Below are 25682 nucleotides of genomic sequence, written 5' to 3' on the forward strand. Positions count from 1 at the left end.
ATGCACGAGAGGGAAAGTCGCTCACAAAAAAACACACAAAACCGATGTGCTCAGCTGCACGCCATGCCGCGCCGTCCTAGCAGTAATAATAATAAAAAAAATGGTGATTGAACTCGCCGTCAGACGCTCTCTACCTGACAAAGCAGACCCCCAGATGTTTGTCTCCTCTGTTTCCTCCGCGGAGCTTTGAAAACACGGTGTAGATGTTGTGAAGGGGCCGGCCGCCGCTGGGTTTGATGGGCGCCGATCGATCGCGCGCCCTGCTGTGCCAGGCTTTGAATAGCCAATTAAAGCCATTGAGACAGAGGAGAAAATGTGTGGGGGGGTGATGTGACGGAGTGGGTGTTTGATTACAGGAGGATGATGAGAGGGAAAGATGCAGCAGCGGTTGCTGGTAAATGTTTAATATTCTGCGCCGTAAACTTCACAGTGATCACTCTTCCTGTTCTCCCTCCTCATCGTTCCTCCAGATTAAGACTCCCTGACGGATGCGTTCAGCTCTGCTTCCATAAACAGAAGACAGCAGTGCACTGGGTTGAGACCTTGACTGATGGAGGGGAGCTAAGACAGATGTACAGATTTGCTAGAAATGGAAGGGGGAAACGATGAGGGAAGCCGTGTCGCGTGCGAATGCCAAACCGTCTGGGTTTCATATCGGCCTCAAGTTTCCCTCCCCACTCCGTCTGCCAGCCCTCCTTCCTCCTTCGTTTCCTTTCTCTAATCCTACTCTCCTACATCTCCTGTCTCTCCATCCATGTCCAATCCATGTCTCCTTCCATATTCTATTTCCGCCTCCACCTGTCCTGCATCTTCTGTCCTTGTCTCCTTTCCACCTCTCAACTTCCTCCCCTCTTGTCTTTTCCTCTGTAGCCTCAAAGAGTTTAGAAGCAAAGAGGCGAATCTCTGGTGCCAAAATGGCTCGGCTTCCTCCTGGAAAAGTAGCCGGATCTTCTGGCATTCTTCCACATCCATTTGGGCCCATAGATCAGGCGCAGTAGCGTCCGCTCGGTCACATAACTCGGTCCCAACGTCACACTGTCGTCACGGTCTGGGTCTCAATCACATGAACGGAGGAAGGGAAATAACACTGGATTCAGCTTCTAGTTCGTTTTAAATTAGAGTAAACTATTAGAGTGTTCGTACTGGGGAGTTGACTCTTAGTACTCTCCATCTCTCTCTCTCCTTCTCTCACTCAGTGAAAGTCCTTTCAGACACAACGTGACAACGGCACCGCTCCGCTCTGAAACCAATTTATTGCCAATGACTTGCGCCGCCGCCACGACAGCTTCGCTGCGATGCTGTGATGTGCGGCGAACGCAACTCAAACCGTGCCGCGGTGTTGCGAGCAGCTCTCCTCCGCCGAGAAAGACATTAGGTGTAGCTCTATTGCCTTTCAGGTGGAAACAGTAGGGAGTATACATGCTGGACAGCGCCAGAGAGAGGTTGAGATAACGAAAAGGAAAAAAAGGTGTGAAGACTTGTCATAAATCAGGAGGGTTGACACGTATAACTTCTCTCTCCTCCCCCCCGCCAGGTACCCTGCCCTACGACATCAAGATAGTGATTGCCGGCAACCACGAGTTGACCTTCGACCAGGAGTTTATGGCGGACCTGATCAAGCAGGACTTCTACTACTTCCCTTCCGCCTCCAAGTTGAAGCCGGAGAACTACGAGAACGTCCAGTCGCTGCTCACCAACTGCATCTACCTGCAGGACTCCGAGGTCACCGTGCGGGGCTTCAAGATCCACGGCTCGCCCTGGTGAGTAACGCCTGCCGCCGCCGCCGCCGCTGCCGCGCTGAGGTTTCACTTTCATGTGACACCAGCTTCTGTAACATCAAATCTCATATGATGAATTCTGCGCAATAGTTTGGCCTCAGGTTTCAAGGTTGCACTTGAAGAGGATAATCACAGAAGTATCTTCTAATCACAGAATCGTCAGACCTTTATTTATTTCCGATAGTGGGAGGAATGGTCAATGAAACATTTTGGTAGCTATTGTTGATGAATCTAAATGTCCATGTCTTGAGTGCTTTCTGATACTGCTGCTGCTGCTGCTTAGATACAAGATAAGTGATTTTGCTTTTAGGATTTTCTTGCCTTGTGTGTGCAGAAAACATTTACCACAGGTGAAAACAACCAACTCCTGAAATCCCTCTAAAGGTCAGCACGTACTGATTGTGTCTTACAGCGCTGCATCGCTTGACGTGCATCATTTGATGCTCATGTAGCACACACCAGAAATGCCATACAGACAGATGAGCTTCCAACCTGAGAAATAAGACGATGGTGTATCCTGATGCGTCGTTCTATACGTGGAAATCTATACCTGCGATCTTTTGGTGCATGTTGTCCTTTTTGAGGCTATTAATATCGTCACTCTTCACTTCCTGCTGTACTGAGCTTAGCTGCTTCCTTCTGGGGCAACCGAGTCTCCTAAACATGATGTTCACATACAACGAAGCTGCATTCTCAAGTATGTCGCAAGTTTGTCTATTACGTAACTTCAACTATGTACACGGTACACAAACAGCGGTTCACGAGCACCGCTGCATCGTAACTACTTCACAGACACAGAGCGGAGAGAGGACCTCAACTCAACAACGCTACCTCATGACAAGTAACCACGGCAGTGCTACTGCAGGGCTGAGTTTTCTCTTCCATTCTCCAGGAAACGTGCGGCGACGACGCGCTTTGAGTTCAGGCTGGTGCACGCCAAGGGTAGAGAACGAGCAGGGAGGCGTCTGATTGGTTCTTTCCAAGCGGACCGCGAGGCAGTGATTGGTTGACGTATTTACAGGATTACAGCAGCTACAGATGACGGCTCTTTAACGGTCCTTTTTCAGAGCTCATCAGCAATGGATCACTGTCGGGGTGTAAAGACCATTTCAACCAATAAAACAGATATACTGGAGAACATCGTCAACCCTGACTTTAATTACCTAATAAACACAGTCATTTTAAGTCAAACCATGGGGGTGGGGGGGTATTGCGGTGGCCCAACAGCTCATTTTTGCCCCGGGCCCCCGTAGCAGGTTGATCCGGCCGTGACTCGGTGACTCTGTGCGTCTTTCTATCATTAAATTCAATCATTTATTTGCTTCTTTATTTAGCTTCGACTTACATTTATTCTACTGCAACTCCTGCTGGACAGGCTGCTTCCTCTTGGGTGTGCGAGTGAACATGTGTGTGTGTGTGTGTGTGTGTGTGTGTGTGTGTGTGTGAGGGTGAGTGTGTAAGTGGTTAGGTGGCGGTCCATGATCTTCTTTGTGTGTGTGTTTTAGTGACAGGCTCCCGAGGGCAGTGTTTGAGTGTGTGTGTGTGTGTGTGTGTGTGTGTGTGTGTGTGTGTGTGTGAGTGTGAGTGTGTGTGTGTGTGAGTGTGTGTGTGCGTGTGTGTGTGTGTGTGTGTGTGCCCCCAGTGCTGGGTAAATTGGTTTGCTGTGATAGCAGCGTCCCCTGAGTTTATTGCTCGAGCCACTGCAGAGAGCTGCCTGAGGTGGACCGAGAGGAGGATGAAGATGGGAAGAAGAGGAGGAGAGGAGAGGGAGAGGAGACAAAGGAGAGATGTAGGAAAGAAGGAAGAAGGTGGTGATGGATGGAGAGAAAGAGACAGACAGAGGGAGGGAGGGATGGAGATTTAGGAAGAGATGATTTTATTCAGATTCACCGGCTGGCCCTGGCTGGTGTAACAGGCACATGAGGTGACGAGTGTGTGTGTGTGTGTGTGTGTGTGTGTGTGTGTTCATGTCAGAATATCTCTGTCTGAATGTGTGAATGTGTGCTGTGGGTGTGTGTGTGTGTGTGTGCACCAGTGTGTGCTCTCACTTGCCTTGGACTGCATGTGTGTGTGTGTGTGTGTGTGTGAGCCTCGGGGTGTGTTCCTGCAGCACGGAGGGGCTCCAGCTGGAGGCTCCGTGTGTCCCCCCGTCCTCTTCCCTCCTTCCTTACCTCCTCCATCTATCCTTCTTGCATCCTTCAAGTATCCCTTCTTCCACCCTTTCCATCTCTTTCTTCTTCTTTCCCTCCATCAACTCTTTCCTTCCTCCATCAGCTCCATCAGTTCTTTCTTCATCTGTGCACCTTCCTCCTCTCCATCAGTCATGTGACCCAAACAGCAGCCACATCCTCCACACGGTCCGCTCTCTGGCTGGCAGGAGTGGCGGGACGGTGCCTGTTCCGGTTCCCCTCCGTCGCCATGGCGATGCCAGGCTGGCGCTGCTTTATGGCCTGTGGATTACCACACACCTCCCTCACCCACTACATCACCATCACCTCCACCACCCCGAGGTGCTAGACCCGACTGTCTGACTATCTGACCGCCTGAGTATCTGAGTGCTTATCAGTCTGTGAGTCTGGACCGAACAGGAAATATATCCAATATCCAATATAACTCATATATGAACCAAAAATTGTGAACTTTAAAAGATTCTCGGGAGTTTTGAGAGGCGGCGAGTCGCGTCAGGACGCCCGTGATCTACATAAAGTAGCCTAGACCTCAACTTTATGCAATTGAGGAACGGCCATCATGACGCTCCGTCTCTTGAATCTCGCCGCCACGCTACCAGAATGCATTGCACGGCTGCTTTACATAGACAATGAATGGGAAGCTTGGAAAGGAGAGATCCTGTGGACACGTACCAGGACTGTAGCCCTACACCTCATACACTCTATAATCTTGTTTGTGAGTGCAGCAGGTTCTCTGCAGTGCCAGAGGCGGTGAGCTCTCTCTGTGAGCTCTGTACATATAGGATCACAGTAGTTAATACTCCTACTCCTTCCTACAATCCTACTTCCTTCCCTCACAGACTGAAACATGCATGTGAGATCCCCCTCCCTGTCCCTTTAGCTCTCAGACAGAGGGTGGCTGTACGATACGTCCGTGACAAATGACTTGTAAACTCACATTAGCGTCAGGAGGAAGGAGCAGAACACGACATCCCTTCGCTCCGCCGATGCATGCCGCAGTGACAAATTTGGGGAGAATGGAGCAGGAGCGATCTAATTTAGGTCGGGATGGTCTGGGGTTAGGACTGGGATATCAGTGTGTGTGTGTGTGTGTGAGAGTGATCCAGGCGTGGGATGGACTGGAAGGACTACCTCTGGAGGAGGAGAGAGGATGAAGTAGGAGTGAGGGATGGCAGAGGGAACGAGTAAACGGCCCGTGGAGCCAGATGGATGGAGGGATGGAAGAAGGAGAGACAGGAAGTGATAAAGACAGTGGCAGACAACGGGATGGAGAACGAGAGGAGGCAACAGATAGAAATGAAGAAACATGAACCAATCAGAACTCAGGAAATGGGAAAAGAGAGGAGAGATAGATAGATAGATAGGTACTCCTCTAACGTCAAACCAACGTAGGTTTACTTAGTTTTTAGGTTTACTTACGCAACAGAACGTGTTGCTTTGGCTTCGTAACAGGTTGTGTTTTGGGTTGAAATAAGTACGTGTGTTATGTAACTGACGTTAGTTAAGTACGGAAGTTACGTAGGATAACAAAACTACGGTAAAATAGTGTTTCACATGGGACACGAACTGGGTGAAAACCCTTGGACCACCTCCAACACTGTACAGGAAGATTACGTTCCCATTTGTAATCCGGCCTCAACTAGAAGATCTGATTGGTCAGTTATTCTTCAGAAACAGACGTCAAAGAGTACCAGACTAAACCTACTAGTCTAGTCTCTGCTAGACTAGACCTTGAACTGCTTTCCCTGATATAATAGTAACATCTGCATGGCATTATTACGTTGGTTTACCGATGGAAACATATCTATGAAATGAACATTAAGCTGAATTTGCCATAACAACCGTTACAGTAAAGGTGCTTTAATCCTTCCCCAACTTGTATTTATGTGAGCCCATCCATCTTTTTGAAGAAAATTAGTTTTTATTTGAGTATTTTAAGTCTGTAACGTCGGCACACTGCAGCTGTCGTCATGGTTTTTGACTTTGTTATACATGCTAATTGTTTTTAGAACTACGGCACACCAGCAAGTCTGATGCAAAATTAGCGTTATTAGTGAAATAAATAAAAGCGCCGTTGGATGCATCATCATTTAGAAATGGGTGTGTGTCAGGGTGTGCAGAAGATTTGATTTATTTGCTAAACAAATACAATACAGCAAAGTCAGAATGTTTTCCAGAAATAACAATAAACAACAGGAGCTACATGAGAAATGTTCCATAGCTATATTTAGCGTACCATTTTTATGGAATGTCAACTTAAAGAAAACGTCTTCCATTTACTCTCGCAGTGAGACTTTAAGACCTATTTTTCTTACGCTAAGTACGAATAATGATGCCAGTGGGGTGAGATATTTACAGAATATTCATCATCATTTCAGTCGAGTGCAAAAACATCATCTGCTGCAAATTCTAGGACGTCACGGGATGACTGCATATGAAAAGTTTAGATGGAGATTTTTTGCACAGAAATACAATACAGATGAGATTGAATGCTGCGCTCCAGGACTTTCATACCATTTTATAATCAAGGAATTATAAGGTATTATCTGTCTTTCATGTATTAATTAAAATTGAGCTCCATCTTTCTATTACTGGACTGAATAGTGCTTTTAAAAAAGCAACTTTTGAAATTAAATATTCACACAGAAAGTACATAATAGTTTCACCAGCTGGTATCACAGATCTTGGATGCTCCAGGATCTCAGAATTACTCTCTACTCATAATTTAGCAACTAAGATTCTCGGCGGCAGAAACCAATCTGGCAACCTCGGCAGATTACATCTGAGTCATTATTAATAATGAGCTGCATGGCCGGGACGCGCGGATCCATGCACATTCATGGATCTGCTCCTCTATGAGCACAAACACAGCCATGAGGATGAGCGTCTCGCTCTCTGCAATTTTTTTCATCAGCGGCCAATTAAGAACAAACTCATGTCTGATAGGAAGAGTTAAACCATCTTCTTCTCTTTATTACACTGATTCATTCTTCTTTGAATTTACTTTATATATCACATTGGAGTTGAAGGCGTTGTCCCGTCCTGGATAGAATTATTAAGGTAGAAGATAATCTTCACACTTGCCAAGACGTTTTTTGGGCTCTTTGCACTGCTTTTTGCAACTGGCAATTCAATGTGCAAAGTGGCAATGCAATTTGAAAATACATTTTGCAACTGGCAATTCAATGTGCAAAGTGGCAATGCAATTTGAAAATGCATTTTGCAACTGGCAATTCAATGTGCAAAGTGGCAATGCAATTTGAAAATGCATTTTGCAACTGGCAATTCAATGAGCAAAGTGGCAATGCAATTTGAAAATGCATTTTGCAACTGGCAATTCAATATGCTAAGTGGCAATGCATCCTCAATTACACTCATGACCAACTCATTGACCCCCGATGTACTAAAATAGTAAATGGACTGCATTTGTAAACCTTACCGGATACAGCGCTTTACAGTTTGGCCTCTCATTCACACACTGATGGTGGCAGAGCTGCCATGCAAGGTGCTGGACGACCCGCTATACCTCCTGAGCCACAGCCACCCTGGCAGTTACATGGCAGGTTCATTATTTCACTAGACGCTCCATCACTGATTAGTTGATCAATAGAAATTTAACCAGCAACAACTTTGATGACAAAGTAAGTAAAGTGAGCAACTTGGGCTTTGGGATTTCTGACAATCAATCCATTTATCATAGAAAATAGTTGTCAGATGTGATGATAATGAAAAATAATGGTTGCAGTCTTTTGATAAAACACAAAAAAATGAACTAAAATAATTAACATGACAGATCTGGGCTGCAGGTTTCTCTGAGTCTTGCTCATCAGGAGTCATTGGAGTCACCTGCTGATAATCAGCCTGGCTGGGAGGCTCTATATCAGCAGGTTGGCTGCTCAGTTGGTTGTGTGTCTGCAGAGGGTCAACACCTTCAGTTGGCTCTCTGGGTTTGTGTGTTTTGTGGGGTTTTGATTTTGAGTGTGCACATCTTTAGCCAGTCTCTACTTCGCTTTCGTGTCCCCCCTCAGTGACTCCCAACTTACATTTCATGTTGGTCCTCTTTGGTGGGGGTACATGGTCAGATTGGGTAACAACCCACGCGTAGCGACACAAACAGCCGTCTTCATTTCCATTTTTTATAAATCCACAGTGATCCACTGGAGAGGAGCTAAAGAGCCGCAGGTTTCTGACCCCTGTTCTAAAGGTTTTCTTTTCTTTTTCTTAAATATATAGTTTCATTCTTTGGAAGTGCTCAGCAATTTCCTGAAACAGCTGGTCACTGTAGTTTTTATCAAACAAACAGGGAAGAGGAAATGGTGCATTTGTTTGGGACTATTTTCAGCGGCGGATTAATCCACATTCGGTGCTCTGGTGAGCATTTGGGGCAGCAGGACGGTGGATGTGGGATTGAGTCTAAATAAACTAGTGTGTGTGCTGTGGATCATTGATGTGTTTTTAATAGTTTTTGGACAACAAAGGAGATATATATCCAGCTTTGATACACACATGATACTTGTTAGTAGGATAAATTCACTGGTTTGGGTCTTTTCATGGGTGAAAATATAGAATACATCCTTTTAAAAACTGTAGCCTATTTTCCAGGCGACGGCAGACGTGTGAAACCTTGACAAGAGACTATTTAGCTTGAGGGGTCTTTGACAGATGCTTCGAATAATTGAATTTTAGGGGGCAGCCCTAATAGCTTTGAAACTAATAGGGTGAGAGACTTGATTCCAAATCCTTAGGGGGGGGATGTTCTGCAGGGTCAAGTCTTAACTCTGGAAGTACTGTTCATTGGTTGAGAGTTGTTGTCTTCAAGCATTGTCTTTGAGTACTTTTTCACTGTTGAATTGGACATGAAGTGTGTTGAGAGAAGAGACAGCGAGTGAGTGAGGACGGGCAGGGGGCAGATGAGGAGAGACGTCTTCTATGCGTCGGTACTAATGGGTTAAATCTCTTTAAATGTTTATAAAGACGGTCTCTGAGGAATGTAAGACAGGCAGTGGGAGACGGACAGCTTGTTCACAGACACAAACAGAGACGGGGGGGATGAGAGAGACAAAGTCGTCTGTTTGTTGACGGGGGATTTGCACGGAGCGGCGGGGGAGAGAGAAAAAGAGAGAGAGAGAGACCCTTTTTTCTTCTTCTTTAAATGAAAAACGGCAGAAATGTATCGCTCCCCACTGCTCCGCGTGGAATAATTAAGGACGGAGATGCAAAAGACTCCTTAATTAGATTTTTTAATTATTGAGGATTCACTTCTCCTTCTATAGTGGCCCAATTAAGAAAGCTCATCAAAAACTAAAGAGATGAAGAGAGGAGGCCTCCTCCTCCTCCTCCCCGACTTCGTCTCGTCTTCCTCCTCCCTCTCTTAACTCCACTCTCTTCATTTGACAGAAATGGACTACCTACGCTCCGTTTGATGGCTTGTCCTCGCTGATGAGCGAGAAATGGAAGGTTCTCTCGCCGACTTTAATTAACTTGCTTGTTTTCAGCGGCCCCGGTGAAAGTGAAAGTGAAAGAGGGAGAGAGGAGAGGTGGAAAAAGGAGAGGTAAAAATGCAGCGGTGGCTCCTTTTAATGATAATGAGTCTAATGATGGCGGAGATGGCATGAAGGCAATTTGACCGTCATTCTGTGAGCGCTTGGAGTCGCCTTTGTTCTCCCCTCTGATGAGGAGACACTTCAGAGGAAGACAAAGTTTGAATGATGGAGAGAAAAAAGAATGAATGAGTGACAAATCCAGCTCCTCTCTAACACCGGTGGTGTCGCATGTTTTAGATCATTAACTACAAATTGTGTTTTAGTTTACATTACTGCCAACCGTTTACTGAAGCATTCTATCAGTTTCAGACTGATTCCTTCCTTCCAGGCAGCCGTTGGTTTCACTTCATTTCAGGGAAGCTATGAAAATCAACTTGCAGAAACTCGGGTAGCTAATCCATCAGAGGGAACATTTAGTGGCCTTTGTTTTACACCGGCGTCGTGCGGTAATGTGGCTGCAAACGGGGAACCATTTTGTAAGAACGGTCTCCGTTGGAGCGTGCGAGGACAGTCTCAGACTTCCATGGTCCGCTAAAAAGCTGGAAGTTAAATCCTGGAGACACGCAATAAGCAAATATAGATGCTGAGAAAATGAAGTGATTCTGGAGATTTCTCGCATTGAAGTTTCGCTACCAACTCTCAGATCTTGGGTGTTGGAGTTTCATTTAAATGCTCAACAGCAAAACAGGCTAAATGCTTCAAAAGAGAAGTTCCTGAGAAGCGACCTCTTGTGGTTGTGGGAATAATGACTGTCCTCCCTCATAGGTAGTGTAATATTATACAGCCATAAAAGCCCGTGTACCGTGTTCACACAGACTGACCTTTGCATGGGCGTGTTTGTGTTGAGCGCGTGATTATTTCTCCATGTCTGTCCACGGCTAATCTTGCATTCTGCTGGACCCATAAGCCTGATTTTGCTGCTTCAGTAGCAAAAAAGGCATTTCCGATAACCGGCTCGGCTAAAAACAAGCCTTACCTAGTCTGCTGCAGGAAACACATTCTGGCCTTTTGAAAAATTGACTTCCATAGAAAAGTTAGATCTCATTGTGAACCGGCAACCCGTTCTCACTCCCAACGCATCAAATACCGCCATTTGGTAAGTGCCTCGCGGCATCGGAAACCAACGCACGGATGCACCCTTTAGCAACAGGATGTGACGAACCGGGACTTTCAACTAACTCCAGTGTCAATCCACCCGCGGCGTTATTTGACAGTTGGAGCAAGTGATGTATTATTAAAGTAATGTACTTGTTTTATGAGTTGTTTCCTAAACTTAACGAAGTGGTTTAGGTGGCTAAACCTAACCGCGACCATTTTACGTTAACAATGTGTCATTAAATGACTTGTGAATAGCGCTTCACGACATTAACCCTGTGGCGTGAAATGAAACACAAAAAGATTTAAATGTGTTATCATGACACAAAGAATGTCCTTGAAAGTGAAGTACTATTTATACGCCTTCCCATGAGACAAAGCGGCGGTATTTGATGACCTGAACGTGCTGCACACCCTGTGCGCTGTTATTGGCTTGTACGTGGCGTCCAAAGGCTCTTTGCAGACCTCCGGAAACGTCTCGAACACAGCAAAATAAGAAGAAAAGCCAGAATCCAGTAGACTCTCTGTAGATACAGACACTTCTAGTGGGTCAGAAGGGATGATTGAGATATTTTTATATCAGTCTATACGTTGTGGCGGATCGGGGAAATGTGGCGTAGGAAGACCGCTTGCCCGGTGTTGCTCGGGGACCTGATCGAGGCTCAGTCCGTGAACGGTGTGAGGCCGGTAACGCCCCCCGTCGCGCCGGGGTCCTGTCTTCTCGGAGTCGGGTTGTTTGGGAATGCAGCCCAAAGCGGGTGGTAAACTCCATCTAAGGCTAAATAGCAGGACGAGACCGATAGTCGACGAGTACCTTCAGGTAAAGTTGAAGAGAGAGTTCGAGAGGGCGTGAAACTGTTGAGACGTAAATTGGTGGGGGGTCCGCGCCGTCTGCCCAGGGGATTCAACTCGCCGGGTTAGGGACGGCAGCTCGGTGTGACAGCTGGCTGGCCCCCGCTGGGCACATTTCCTCCGAGGTGGTGCGCCGCGACTGGCTCCAGGTTGACTTGGAAAGACTCAGGGCGAAGGCAGCCGCCGCCCGGACCTCGCCGCTTCCCGGGACCATGGACAAAGCACTTGCTTTTGTGGTCCTGGTAGTCTCCAGGACATTCGTTGCCCTGGTACTCCGTATTCTCTGACACTTTGTCATTTTCCTGGGCTTCTCGTTTGCCTTTCAAAAACCCGGTTTCTGAAGACGGGTGGGGTCATGTTAAGGACGGCTCCACGGCCTTTAAGTTTTTCCAAGTTGATTTCCATAGTCTCCTGAAATAAACTGAACCCAACAGCTGACTGGAAGTAAGGAAGGAAATGAATGTAATAATACTGTCGGAAGTGCTGTAATGTATGCACGGCTTGTAGTCAATGGGGTAGAACATGCAGCAGCACCGGTGTGCTCGTCCTTTTTAAAGCTGTAAAGAGACAGAGAGAGACGTACAGTTGGGAGTTCATGCTTTTCTGGGCCTCCTCACCAGAGCCCACTAAATTAACATCCGATTCACTTTGAGACTCCCAAACCCCCCCGCCGCACCCCTGGGCCCTGTCCTCTCCTCTCCTCTTCTCGCCTCTTCCTCCTCCATCCCTTCATTCCTCCATCTCCCACCTCCATCCCCGTAGCACTGACATTCCCACAGGACCCAAATAAAGTAGCCTACGAACACTGAACATTAATAAACGGGTACTTAAGGGGGGGTTGGTGGAGGAAAGAAGAAAAAAAAAATTGGCCTACTTTAACACTTGTCACTTTCCCACCCTCTCACGCACCCACCCATTTTTATTTTTTTCCCTCTACTCTTCTCCAATTTCATCTTTTCCTCCCTCCTAAGTGTCTGCCAGTCTGCAGCCCCGTAGCTGAATAAACAGTTACGGAGGGAGGAAGAACAGACGAGAGGACATTTACTGTGTCGTTTCCCTGGAGGGATTTCTCTTTAAATTACCTGTTAAATGGCCTCCAGGGGCAGGACTTCACCGTGCACGGGTGGGTGTGTGCATGTGTGTGTGTGCGTGTCAGCATTTTGTGTGTTATGGCACGCTACGGGGCATTCTCCTCCATTTCACACATGCCTTCCCTCCCCAAGGCATGTGGCATTGTCGAGGAGAAAAACTGAATTAAAGTGATTCTGTCCTTATGTTCCTCCTCGCCTCAGTGTCTCTCTTCTTGCCTCGACACACACACTCCCACCGCTTCTTCTTCTTCTTCTTCTTCTTCTTCTTTCCGTCTCGCCAGTTCATCAGCGAGCGGTTATGTTTGGTGTTTGACCGCAGAGTCGGGGGAGTCGGGGATGCCACGGACACTGCAAAAAGTGTCCGCGCCGGGAAGTCATGTAGTCGTTTCTTTTCATCGTGCTTGAAACCGGTAAAATGAGATGATTCCGCTTCCCTCCTCTAAATACAGTTTAATTTATATCGCAGCAATTTCTCTTTTTTTTGCCGCAAACAAAATGTGTTCGCTGTGAAACGAGGCAGATTAACTCAGATTGATCCACTCGCATTAAAATGAGCCTTTCAAGCAAAGATAAACATGTTGATGTGCTGAAATTAAGGGACATTGTCTCACTGCTTTTTCTTTTTAGAGAGTACTGACAAACACACATTTGCATACTCTGACAGTGTTAGGTTTATTTAGTCGTAATTTCCAGGTGCTATTTCGTGGTGAAGTGCTGCAATTTACTCTTTTGTGCTTGTGTATCCACGCTGTTATATAAGTGTTGACTTCAGTCCTACATATACCTGAAGGCCTGTCGGACTAAACTCGTTGCCTTCTATTGTTGGTTATGCAGATCACAAAGCGTCAGCTGGAAACTCTAAACCTTCATAATAAGGTTCATTTGTTTGCTGGTTAGCTCTCTGTACTCGTTAACCGTGTGGTCTGAAATGTGAAACGTGTTTTATTATTAAGGTTGTAAAAGTTACCGTTTTAATGTCACTAATTTCTTTAACGCATTAACGCTTTTTAGATGTTTTTGGAGGTTGTAGCGGCTCAGTTTTAAAGCTAGAGTGAAGATACTGGTATCATCTGAAACTACAACACCGGACGAATCCATCGGTACCAATCATGTCATACTAGCTTGTCACGAAGGAGGTTAAATAACGCTCCGAACTTGGAGAAACTGTCATGGCCATTTTCAAAGGGGTCCCTTGACCTCTGGCCTCCAGATGTGTGAGATGTCCAGATAACGCGACAGAAGCGTTGTGTGTGATGCTGGCAGTCTTGTGTTGCAAAAGAAAAAGAAAAGAAAGAGAAAAGGGTTGTGGATGCGCTCCTGGGTGGCACAGAGAGGATGGTACGGGCGGTTGTCCCACCTGACGGCAGCAAACTCGCCATCCCTCCTCCTTTTCTCCATGTTTGTTTATTAGCAAATGACCTGACTGCAACTGCGAGCTGGAGAGAGTACCTGATTGGTCAACGCAAAGGAACACGTCGTTGGAGATGTGTGATTAGGTGTGCCAAGACAAAAAACTTCTGACAGGCTAGACTTTTCCTCGGGGTGTCTTTGGGCGTCCCAGACGTGGCGTCGGTTGTCGTGATATGAGATAAGATGATAAATTTTCGCACACGACACTCATTTATCGTTCCCGAACCCCTACGACGGCCGTGTCGGGCTGTAATCGGGCTGACATCGTGGAGTCTGAACCGGGCATTAAAGGCTTGTTGAAAGGAGCCATTTAAATATGGGGGTATCTGTGCACAGTTGTGGGCGGTGTCTCTTCACGGTGTTGCACCAGTTGTACACGTGAAACTCGTTCGAGCAGCCAGCTCCTCTCTTGATGTTTGCAGTCCAGGTTTTATTCTATGAGTAACGTTCCCAAATCAAACAAGTCACCCTGTTGGTGATATCCATCTTCTGTGCTGCCTAAACAGGAAACATTCCTTGGCCTGGAGAGAGATCCAACCTGTCTCGATGCTGCATCGTATACTCTGCTCTATCCAGACTGCCGTCTGTGTGAGTCTGCACTGATGGATTTCTCCCCGTTGATTGCTGAATGTCAACGCTCCAGTATTTCTAGTGAGGTGGCTCTGCTGGAAGTGTCTCAGAAGAACGCCGCGTTGTTTCCATTTTGCCAGTTCATCACTCGTAGCCAGCCAGTTTCTTTTTTATTTTTCATAAAGTGTTTTTGGGTGGATTTTTCCTTTTAAAATCTGATCAAATAGAAATGGGGATTTTTCCAAGAACTGATTTGCATTTCAAACAAATTTGAGTCGGTTGAATAAAATTATTTATTCTTTAATTCTGACTCTTGAAAACAAGGAAGAGAAATAGTTAACAGGTTAAAGGTTCAGCTCTCCGTGTAGATGAGGTTTGTACTGTGAGGGGGATATTTTTTGCAGCGTGCAGGGACCACAGGACGGGCTCCATCCGTCCCTCGAGGGCAGCTCGGTGCTCCGCAGCGTGTCCCTTCTGCCACGTTGGCACCGGGCGAACAGTTCTTGCCACTTGCCCCCCCCCACCCGGATGCAGGAGAGGGGAGCCACCCGCAACACCTCCTCCACTCCCCCCCCGAACAAGCCACCAGCTCTGGGTGATCTGGCTTAATCTCCACGATTCACACGCTGAAGCGCAGAAGAAGACCGGAGGAGGAGAGCAAAAGAAGACGACTCCCTCCCTCCCTTTTCTTTTTTTTTTCTCTATTGTCTTTCTGTTCCTTTCTTCTCCTCTCCTCTCCTCTCCTCTCCCCCCCGCCCCTCGTTTCCTTCTCTCCACCGGAGAACTTTGAAATAATTTGCGTCTCGTGTTTTTTTTTTACACATTCTAATTTCCAACTAAATGGGACATCTGTTTGAGAAAAGGAAGATTTGCCACGGTTGCCAAGGCAACTATCACTCTGAAAGGAAGAGAGGAGGAGGAGGGGGGGGCAGGTTTGCGGGAGGAAAAAAAAAAAAAAAGAAGTCCAACAGCTTTTATGGACAGAATTAGACTTTGGTGGAATATTATCCCTGCAAGACAAACAGCAGCGGGGCCGGTTTCTCTCTTCCTCTCCTCTTCATGTCATCCTCCCCTCTCAGTCTCTTTATCATCTCTCATTCTCCCACTCTCTGTCTGTCTCTCTTTATCTCTTTTCTTGCTCATATCCCCCTCCCGTTTCCTCTTCCTTCCTCCTCTCTTTCTCTATCCCTCATGCTGCAGCATCATCAGAAATATCATTGTGAAATCTGCCTCCAATTAGAGGCCTAAACCCCCCCGTGTCCAACCCCCCCACACAATCCGCCCACCCATGACAGCTTTTCCTCCGTCTGAAAACCGTCTCATCCGCGGTGCGCTGAAGCCCACCTCACACTCCCTGGTAATTGGTCATTATTTAGAACAGGAGGGGGACAAATGTGCTTCCCCCAGCACTTCTAAATGCAAGTTAAACGGCCCTTCATTACGGCTGCGCTAACAGTGAGGATCGGTGGTGGAGGAGGGGGGGTAAAATGTCACATGCTGCAGTCCAGACATGACAAGGCAAGGTGGGGAAGGATTTCCTCCTCTTTCCCTCCCGTGACATTTCATGGAGGTTTTGTTTGAAGGCAGAAAGTTTGAAAACAGGTGAAGCGGCGCTGAGACTGTTTGTATTACGTTGAAATCCGCGGTGTGTCTAACCTGAGAGGCGAGACGAAGGGAAGGAATTAGGTTTAGAGAGAAAGGGTTGTTTTGTGTTAACAGCAGTAGAGCAGAACTTCGTCATTATCACCGTCGATATTGTTAAAAACAATCGATCAGCGGCTGCAGCGGTCCGATCCGTCGGTCGCCGTGCATCACTCAGAACACTCTGACAGGTTTCTGCAGTGAAATGAAGCTCCGTTCCTTTTCTCTGCTCCCACACAAACCCAGAACCAGTGGAAGAAAACAAGGTGGCAGGACTCAGAACTAGCTGCAGAGCAGAACCTGCAGAAATACGTCATGCACATTGAGGTGAAAAATAGAAATAGTTTAAATCTTTCCTGAAGCATTTTCTTCTTACTCTACCTAGATCTGGTCTCATTCTACCTAGATCTGGTCTTATTCTACCCAGATCTGGTCTCATTCTACCCAGATCTGGTCTCATTCTACCCAGATCTGGTCTCATTCTACCCAGATCTGGTCTCATTCTACCTAGATCCGGTCTCATTTTACCCAGATCCGATTGTCTTCTAACCAGATCTGGTCTTATTCCATCCAGATCTGGTTGTCTTCTACTTACATCCGGTCTTATTCTACCCAGATCCGGTTTTATTTTACCCAGATCCGATTGTCTTCTACCCAGATCTGGTTGTCTTCTACCCAGATCCGGTCTTATTCTACTTAGATCTGGTCTTATTCTACTTAGATCCAGTGGTCTTCTACTTAGATCCGGTCTTGTTCTATGCAGATCTAGTTGTCTTCTACTCAGATCTGACAACATCCAACCAGATCCGGTCGTCTCTAACCAGCTCCGATTGTCTTCTCTCCAGATCCAGCTCTTTGAGTCAGTATCGGCCCGACATCTGATCCGGTGTCGGTATCGGTGCATCTCTTCTTTTAAACCAAACCATGATCTTTCCTTAAACCTAACCCAACCTCAACCATGGCGCTCTTTGTCACTGGAGAACTTGTTGGTTTCACCCAAGAGAGTCGACACTGAGTTGAAGTTGACCAGCTGGACGTTATGTATCTGTGAGCCTTGTCACCTGTACCTTCAGTCATTAGAGAGTAGTAGTACTAAGCAGTAAGTGTGCCGTGACGGTACTCAGCGGTGAGTACAGGCCCGACTCAAGCACCGCCCCAACCCACACAGCTCTTCCTACCACCCCCCCAGCGCCCACACGCAGGCTTGAATTAGGCCTCATTTTGTCGCCTTGTGCAGCTCCTGCAGGCGTCTCCAAATGACACAGCAACTCACCCACCTGCTCTGCACACACACACACATACACACACTCTCATGCACACACACACACACACTCTCATGCACACACACTCCTGCAGCCTCCACCTGCTGCACCGAGGGAGGCTTAACGCCGGGCTGAAACCATGTGCTCTGATCCAGCCCGTCCTCCTCATCACTCCCTGCGCATCCAGCACACATTCCGAGCCTCCGCGGAGACTTCCCGCGCTCATCCCCTCTTCCTGGTTCTGTTTGTCCACCCATCTGCCTGTTTTACCATCCCTCCTCCTCCTCCTCCTCTTCCTCCTCCTCCTCTTTCCCCCCTCCCATCCTCACATTTTCACACTCTCCTCCCCTGATTTTTTTTTTGTTCCTTTTTAAAAGATTCTTTACACACTCCACTTGGGCCGATTAGCGCGTCGTTAACGTTGTTTCCACGTCGCCGTTCCCTCCCAGTGAGAGTCGTATCCGGCGGGAGCTCATTATCGCTGGGCATGAAGTTGAGTACCGGGGTCCCGGCTGATTTGTCACATCCCAGTTCCCTCCCGCCGTCGAGCACCGGCAGATTGGGGGTGTTGTTGGGGGGGAGGTGTGGAGAGGATTTGTCTAGAACTGCCTGCTCTGGGGAGCGTCACAAAGTGTTTTTCTACGGCCCCGCGCTTGTTACTGTCTTGTTTCTTGACAGTAACTCTTGTCGGCAGGGAGGGACGGCGGCGAGCGAGTCACGTGGCGCGTCGTTGAGAACATTTCCATGTGCCGTTTGTCATGTCGCTGGTATTGTTTACAGTGATTCATGCAGTTTTTGTTTATGGCTTTTGTATTGTACTGTGAAATGGAAATGGCACCCCGGCATCCACTTACAAGATGCATGAGATGGGCTGGAAGCCGGCGGAAGGAGAGGCAACGATTTATGACATTTTTTTCAGCGTGTTAGCTTCATCAGAGGTTGTACATCAATTCATCCAGAAGCCTGACAATGGGTTTTAACTAAAGTATTCTGTGTTGTACATAGAGAAGAGTTAACACGGCATTGAATGTAACCACAGGTGATGGTTCTGGGATGAGTTCTGTATTGTGCGGTTCCTTGCAGGTCTTCAGCATCCTTGAAAAAGTTGCTGTTTTTTTGACAAATTAAATGAAGTTGTAAAGTTTAAACGAATAGATGAATAAAAAGGTTTGGCCTTCGAAGTGCTTGATTAAAAGGCATTGAGGGGTAATTCATCATTGCACCTCACCGGTCCAAACATAAAGGCCTCACTTCTTCTACACCCTCTGATGGAGGTTTGCTTTCATGCAGCTGAACCAAAACACGACAATTTGAGTCCTTAGATTTCACCAAATGTTGGAAAGTCTGGTGGAAAGTGGTGTCTTTCCCCCTCAGTAGATTCTCAAGGCATGATTAAACCTAATCAAATATTAGTGGTCCTCAAAGTGGACCCAATGAAATGAGGGCTACATTAATTTAAATGACCAGTTGATCCCAATTAGAGGATTATTAGAATCACTCTGCCACTATCTCCTTTTGCTGACTGGTAGAATATAAATTAGAGACTCAGTCAGCGATAGATAAACCGTGGTGATAAAGGAGAAGGTGGGGAAGCAGCTGGATTACCAACCGCCTCAGAACTCAAGGGCCCCTGAGGGCCTCATTGGGTGTCAAATGGTTTGTGCTAATGTCATTGAAACTTTGTTTGGCAATAGGACCAAGGACCTTAGTTAGGCTGACTTGCCTCTAATGTCAAAATCTAGTTTTTAAGACGATGTTTATTTTAATAAATGAGGAGCCACTTCTTAGAGGTTTAACACATTTCAGTAGTTGTGAGTTTTTTTAAGATTATAGTCAACTAGTTTTGCATGATCTTCATTACAGTACAAGGTTGAGGTTTGCCTCAACTTTAAAATGCTTCATCCCATATCTAACCTCTTCAGTTGGGTGTCTCTTTGGTCACAACAAGCCAACATTGAACTGCTTAACTATAAAAGCTCTGATGGAGGTTTTCCAGCACAAAGGTTTGTTGTCTGGTCTGCACTCCATCTTCAAGCTTTATCAGAGAGGTGATAACGATCCTAACAAGACAAAATGTTTTAATCCAAACATTTCCAATAACTCCAGAGTGTTGTAAAATCCAAAAGTCAAAATGTATTGGAAAAAACAGATGTAATAATTTCCAAAATTCACGTTTTTAATTTAACGAAACATCCATATTTGTTGGCGTTTAGCTGACGAGTTATATTCATTAAAGAAAGCTGATTTAATAAAAAAAAAGCTCATTTAAAGGTCCCATATTGTAAAAAGTTAGATTTTCATGTCTTTTATATGATAAAGCAGGTTTAAGTGCTTTAATAAATACTGTTAAACTATGAAAACACTCAATATACAGAGAAATACACACAGCCCGTATTCAGAAATTGTGCGTTTGAAACAACCCGTCAGGATTTTTGTTCATTTGTGATGTCACAAATATACAATATATATAGATCATTACACGGTTTTAAACATTCTAAATGTGTCCCAGTTTATTTCCTGTTGCAGTGTATGTAAATAACATCAGCTGACAGGAAGTAAACATGGACCCAAACTGTTGCCTAGCAACGCAATTTTGTTTCAATTCTATTGAAATGTACTAAAAACGGAGCGTTTCCGACAGAGGGTGAATACAGGTATATTCAGACAGACAGTATGAGGAAAATAATGTGTTTTTTTAACATTACAGCATGTAAACATGTTCTAGTAGAAATACAAAATACAAGTATGAACCTGAAAATGGGCACGATATGGGACCTTTAATACACTAAAGCACCTTATTCACATTGAGGGTTTTGTTCGAGGATTTCGGGCTTTTCGGAAAATAGGTTGGGAACCACTGGGCTGTCCCACAGGACCGGTAGAGGCGGAGTGTCCTGCCGGTCTCTAAATGGTCTCTAAATTTGGTTGACTAGTCGAGTAGTTTTGGAGAGCCCTACATGGTATTCTAGCACTGAGGCCCATCAGCTCATGTTTGACCCGGGACTTCCTAGCAGGTTAAACCGACCATGAATGACCTCCCGTATGAGATCGCTTTGAGGCACTGAAACAATCAAAATGAACAAATGTCAGCCAAAAAAATGATTCTTACTTTTAACAACCTTTTTAAACCCGACAGAGCTTTTGACAGATCCATCATTGCAAATGGAGCATCGTGCGCTCCAGAAACCTGCAGAACTTTATTTTGAGTTCTAGTCGACTTTCCAAAGATTATAGACGGAAATACACTCGTGAATTCAACGTGTCTGAAACGGTGCCTCTAGAATCTCCTGTCTCACGTGATGCTGAATATGGTTCCCTGAAGGACGGCTCTGTCACTGCGTACAGTTCAAATCAACAGGTAGTTTGATCACACCGAACTGAGGGTGTGTGACATGAAACCCTCGTTCCCTGGAGGGCTGGAATCAGTTCAGACTCTCCTGACATCAGACTCCACTAGAGAGCGAAAGCGGCCGGTGAAAGAGAAAGATGGAGAGGGAGATGGAGAGGCAGAGCGAGTGTCATAAAAGCAGAGGAGAGCAGGAACAGGGGACTCGACTATTCATCTGTCACTAATCCTGCGTATTATTCCTTCCCTCTGCTTGTCCGCCACTATCCCACTTTCCCCTCTCCTCTCCTCCGTGTCTGTCTTTGCTTTCACTCTTCGTGTCTCTCTTTGTTTGCCGACGTTGTATCTCCTTTCATGTCAGGTTTTTTTTTTTTCCCCCATCTTTCCTCTTCCTCCACTGCGTCTTTCTCTTTGTCTGCCTCTCCATCGTTCCTCATCCCTCTCTACCCAACCCCTCCCACCCCTCTATACGACGGCAGACTTTCTTTTATTAAAAGCAGGAAGCGTCATCCAGGCGACTGAGACCTGCCAGGTGTGTGTGTGTAATTGACGGAGGCCTTGAGGTGTGATATTTCAACGTTTTCAGCAAACAAGCAGATTTTTACAGCCTTGGGGATGGATGGATGGATGTACAGTATATAGATGGATGGATGGATGGATGGATGGATGGATGTACAGTATATAGATGGATGGATGGATGTACAGTATATAGATGGATGGACAGACTGGGTAAATGAGAGGAAGTTGGTGTGATGGCGGTGCAGTTTTTTGGAGGGAGGCAGCTGCCAGTGACAGCAATCACTCGGGGGGATGGATGGGGAATAGAAGCTACGCTGTTTGAGGAGAAGAAGGCCGATTATTCACAAATGTTTTCAGCTGGAGAGTTTTTAAAAGTGCCCGGCTCTGGTTGGACAAACTTTTCCTGCTGGCAGAATATTTCATGATTTTATAGTGAAAACCGCTTCTAGTGATCTCACGTTTGTCCGGGTCAAATTGATCACGGATGATGCCTTGCAAGGTGGCTGCGTGATTCGCGTGCGGATGTTCAGACCAGCTACATTTCTGCGTTTCTGCAGCTGCTGCTGTCAGCCCTTTCTTTCCACAGTTTTCCTTTCAGAATGGCCATTTCATTTCATTACAAATATCATTTATATTTATTTTAGACAGAGAAAGGTTAAGAAACATGTGGTAATTTGTAAATAATATTCATAATCCACAATTAAAACCCTGTACTATATTCATTCAAGGAGCTCTGCAAGTCACTGCATGTTCTACATCACTGTCCTGCAAATATTTCAGAATAAAAGCCTTGTGTTAACAAATGAAGGAATTCTGTCAACAGAAAAAAACGCTTGGGGGCTTTTATTTTGAAATGAAAGCAGGAAGTGTTGATTTAAAAAATAAGTCTTTACTTTTTTTCATCTCTGTAACATTTTCTACAGATACAGACATCGAAACTGTAGTAACTTTGCTGATATGATGTTACTATACAGTCATTAGATCACCTTCACTGTCTGTTGCTGCTGTGGAACGCTCGCGACTCGCGTCAAAAATAGGCGAGACCTCGAATCTCTAGAAGAGACGAAGCCGAGCCGAGCGTCTCACTCGGGCAGTGTGGCTGCTCTAACCTGTTAACACGGACGCCAAAATAAAAAACAACAGGTTTGGGACCAATGAAAGAATGCCAAATTAGCAGTTCTTGTTTGCAATGTACCCATGAATGTACAGCCTCCATGAGCTGTGTCACAACCTCTGCTGCTGACCGTGTTGGTAAAGCGGCCAAATCAGCTGAAGTGTATTTGTTTGATGAGATGTACTGTATCCTGCAGCATCTGCCTGTGTGATACACAGTACACCTACTATACTACAGCACACACACACACACACACACACACACACACACACATACATATGCACGAGTGAGTGGTGAGCATGCAACACACTCAGGGAATGTCGACATCATCAGAAGTGTGTGTGAGTGTGAAAGCTGTACATGAGCTGTGAGCAGACAGGCTAGTGCAGAGCATACACTCCAGACCTCACACACACACACACACACACGCACACACTCACAGAGCAGTCAGACACGTTCCTCTGTGTCCTCTCACTGTTTCTATGATGAAGCTCGCTCACTCTGTGTGTGTGTGTGTGTGTGTGTGTGTGTGTGAGAGAGAGAGAGAGTGTGTCATATGGACAGATGTCCCCACTCTCTGTCCCACAGATGGGCTCTGTGATGCCACAGTGTCCTTGTCCAGGATTCACAGGATGCTTGGACACACACAAGCAAACTAAACCCAACTGGGCCCTCGACTGAGCTTCTGAGAGTGTGTGTGTGTGTGTGTTAGTGTGTGTGTGTTGCTAGTGTATCAGCGGAGAGAAGACTGTGTCTACTATAACACTGTGTGTAGATCAGAGCTCATGGCAATCTTCTAATCCCTCCGCTACTTTCTGCTGAGATCTCCGCTGCACTCACTGCTGACCTGCAATTACACCAATCACACACTCCTCTACTTCTATCTTTGTGAGGACACTCATTGACATAATGCATTCCCTAGTCCCTTAACCTTAACCTGAACCATCACAACTAAAGGCCTAACCCCAACCCAACCCTTACTAAACCCTAACCTGAACCTAATTCTAACCCAAATCTTAGCCCCTTTAAAGTCCCACGGCCCGCCGACGAGCCCGGACGCTCTTACTTGAGGTAAGATAAAAACATAATACCGACTATCTCTGAGGATCATTTTGCAAAACCAGTCCTGAGTGTGTGTGTACATCTGTGTGTGTGTGAGTGTGTGTGTGTGTGTGTGTGTGTGTGTGTGTGTGTCCTGGGACCTGCTGTGAGTTACATAAATCACGCTGAGGGCCAACATGTCTCCAATCTGCCTCTCTGCAGAGAGGTGTGGGGGGGTGAAGACAGTCACCGCCACACAGGTGGAACCAAGGTCACAGGAAGGGCAGATTAAAGGAGCAGTGCACCTCCAGATCCTGCTCTCTCTCTCTCTTTACTCTCCTCCTCTATTTCAACCTCATCTGCTGAGTCCTGACTTGTTAAGTCACCTTTATGTTGAAATGTAACATGTTTTAAAGAAGCTTCGTTGGTGGTGCATTCAGGTGCTTTGGTTGGAATTTGTTTTCTGCATGATCGTTCCTATTGGTCATGATAACATTGTACAGTACTCACAAGTTAATTGCTGCAAAGTGATCTCATCCCCATTCGCCATATCTTGACGCTGAAGCCCAGATGGTTCGAGCGTGGTGAATGTCGTGAAACGGTCTCAGTTTAACGTTGTAACGTGTGGTTGTGAAACGAACGGTGTGAAACTGTGGCGGTTAGGTTTAGGCAACAAAACCACTCGGTATACGTAATAGGTTGGCTTAAAATAAGTACGCTTGTAACAAAACCTAACCTACGGACGTAATGTCATGACATGAACGTCAAGTGACATAACGTCATCAGTAGAAATCACTCAACATTTGGTTTCACACGGGACACGAACATCCGTCCCCTGTGTTTGTTTGACCCATCCACCACCCCTCACACGTCTGTTGCTCTGGCTGTCTAACAATAACGCGGATGGGTTTACATTGGAGTTAGTTGAAAGCCTGGTGCATCTCAAACAGACGCTAAAGGGTGCCTTGTGCGTTGGTATCAAGCGTCGGTATCTGAAGAGCGGGCGATTGCTGAGACATCACCGAAAATAGATACAAGAAATACGAGCGGTCAGAACTCCAGGCTAGTCAAACTTATTTGGTGAAGGTTCAAATGACTTACTATAAACTGTCTGTTGTCAACATCTACCACAGTTCAGAGACCCACTTCTTGTTTCAACAGCGATCTACTGTACTTCCAGGGCGTTGTCACTAACAACGCGTCAAATACGGCAGCGTGGTCAGTGGCCCTTCACGTCAAACTACGGCGCTCTACGTAGCCCTCTAGTGTCTGTTTTGCAAGTGCAGCGATTTCGGTGTAACACCGGCACCACGGAAACAATGCCAATGGAACATCAATGAGGATCCTTGCCGTCTCGGTGGACACACGAAGACACGGTGTTCATGTCCCGCGTGAAATGACAAGTCAACGTTGAGTTATTTTAAATTACAGAAGCTAGGCCTTCGTAATTTAAAGTTTAAAGTTATGTAACAAACGTAGTTCTTTTAACCCAAACAATGTTTTTAACGTAATTTGAACACATTCCCTGCCGCCACCACCACGTAACCGCGCTGTTAAGACGTCGCGGTCATCGCACGCATTTCTGTGAGATCAGGCTGTTCTCAACACAAGGTCCATTAAGTAGCTGTTGTTAAAGTTTTCAATCACACCCACATGATCTTCATCAACAGATGGAGTTTACCTCGTTGTCACAAAACTGTAGATGTTTAAATTTCACTTCATCAGCTTGTTGAATATCGTCAAATAAATTGGAGAATTTGGCGGTAAATGTGGCGAGTAAAGTTCCTCTAAACAATAAAGAGAACATGTTGTGTGACCCAAGGTGTTTGGTAGTGTCTGTGTGTAGAGGAGAGTAAAATAAGCGGTGATTTAGGGATGGATGGAGTGAAGTGATGTTAGGACAACACACACACACACACACACACACAAACACACATAGTGACAGTGAGCGTGGTGCTGCAGGCGAGTCCCTGTCACATCTCTAATCCTCCTTATTGTCAGAGTCAGATATCCTCTGCCTTCCAGCTCTGTCTGTCTTCCTCCCCTTCCTTCCTCCCTCCTCCCGTTCCTCTCCCTCTTTCTTCATCCCTCATCAGAACCATTCCACTTATTCTCTCCTTCTTGTCTTATTTGCTGTTTAAAATGTGTCTTTTGCATCCTCTCCCCTCCTTCTTACCGTCTGTCTCTCCCCGTCTCTGTATTCCTGCTGTGAGGATCAGCCCGCCGTGGCA

At 46.1% G+C, this 25682-nt stretch overlaps 1 protein-coding gene and 1 long non-coding RNA gene across 2 annotated transcripts in view; both read left to right on the forward strand.

Annotated features, from left to right (window-relative positions):
- mpped1 (metallophosphoesterase domain containing 1) overlaps nt 1–25682 on the forward strand; it is a 67405-nt gene that overhangs the window by 23091 nt on the left and 18632 nt on the right. Inside the window, exon 4 of the mRNA XM_037760071.1 lies at nt 1535–1760. Coding sequence (XP_037615999.1) covers nt 1535–1760 — 226 coding nt within the window. The remainder of the gene's footprint in view (nt 1–1534; nt 1761–25682) is intronic.
- LOC119482519 lies at nt 11272–24748 on the forward strand. The gene is made up of 4 exons (XR_005205450.1): nt 11272–11407; nt 13788–13798; nt 22949–22961; nt 24738–24748. It is a non-coding gene; the product is annotated as an uncharacterized LOC119482519 (long non-coding RNA).

This window comes from Sebastes umbrosus, chromosome 23 (genome assembly GCF_015220745.1).
Source record: "Sebastes umbrosus isolate fSebUmb1 chromosome 23, fSebUmb1.pri, whole genome shotgun sequence".
NCBI lineage: Eukaryota > Metazoa > Chordata > Actinopteri > Perciformes > Sebastidae > Sebastes > Sebastes umbrosus.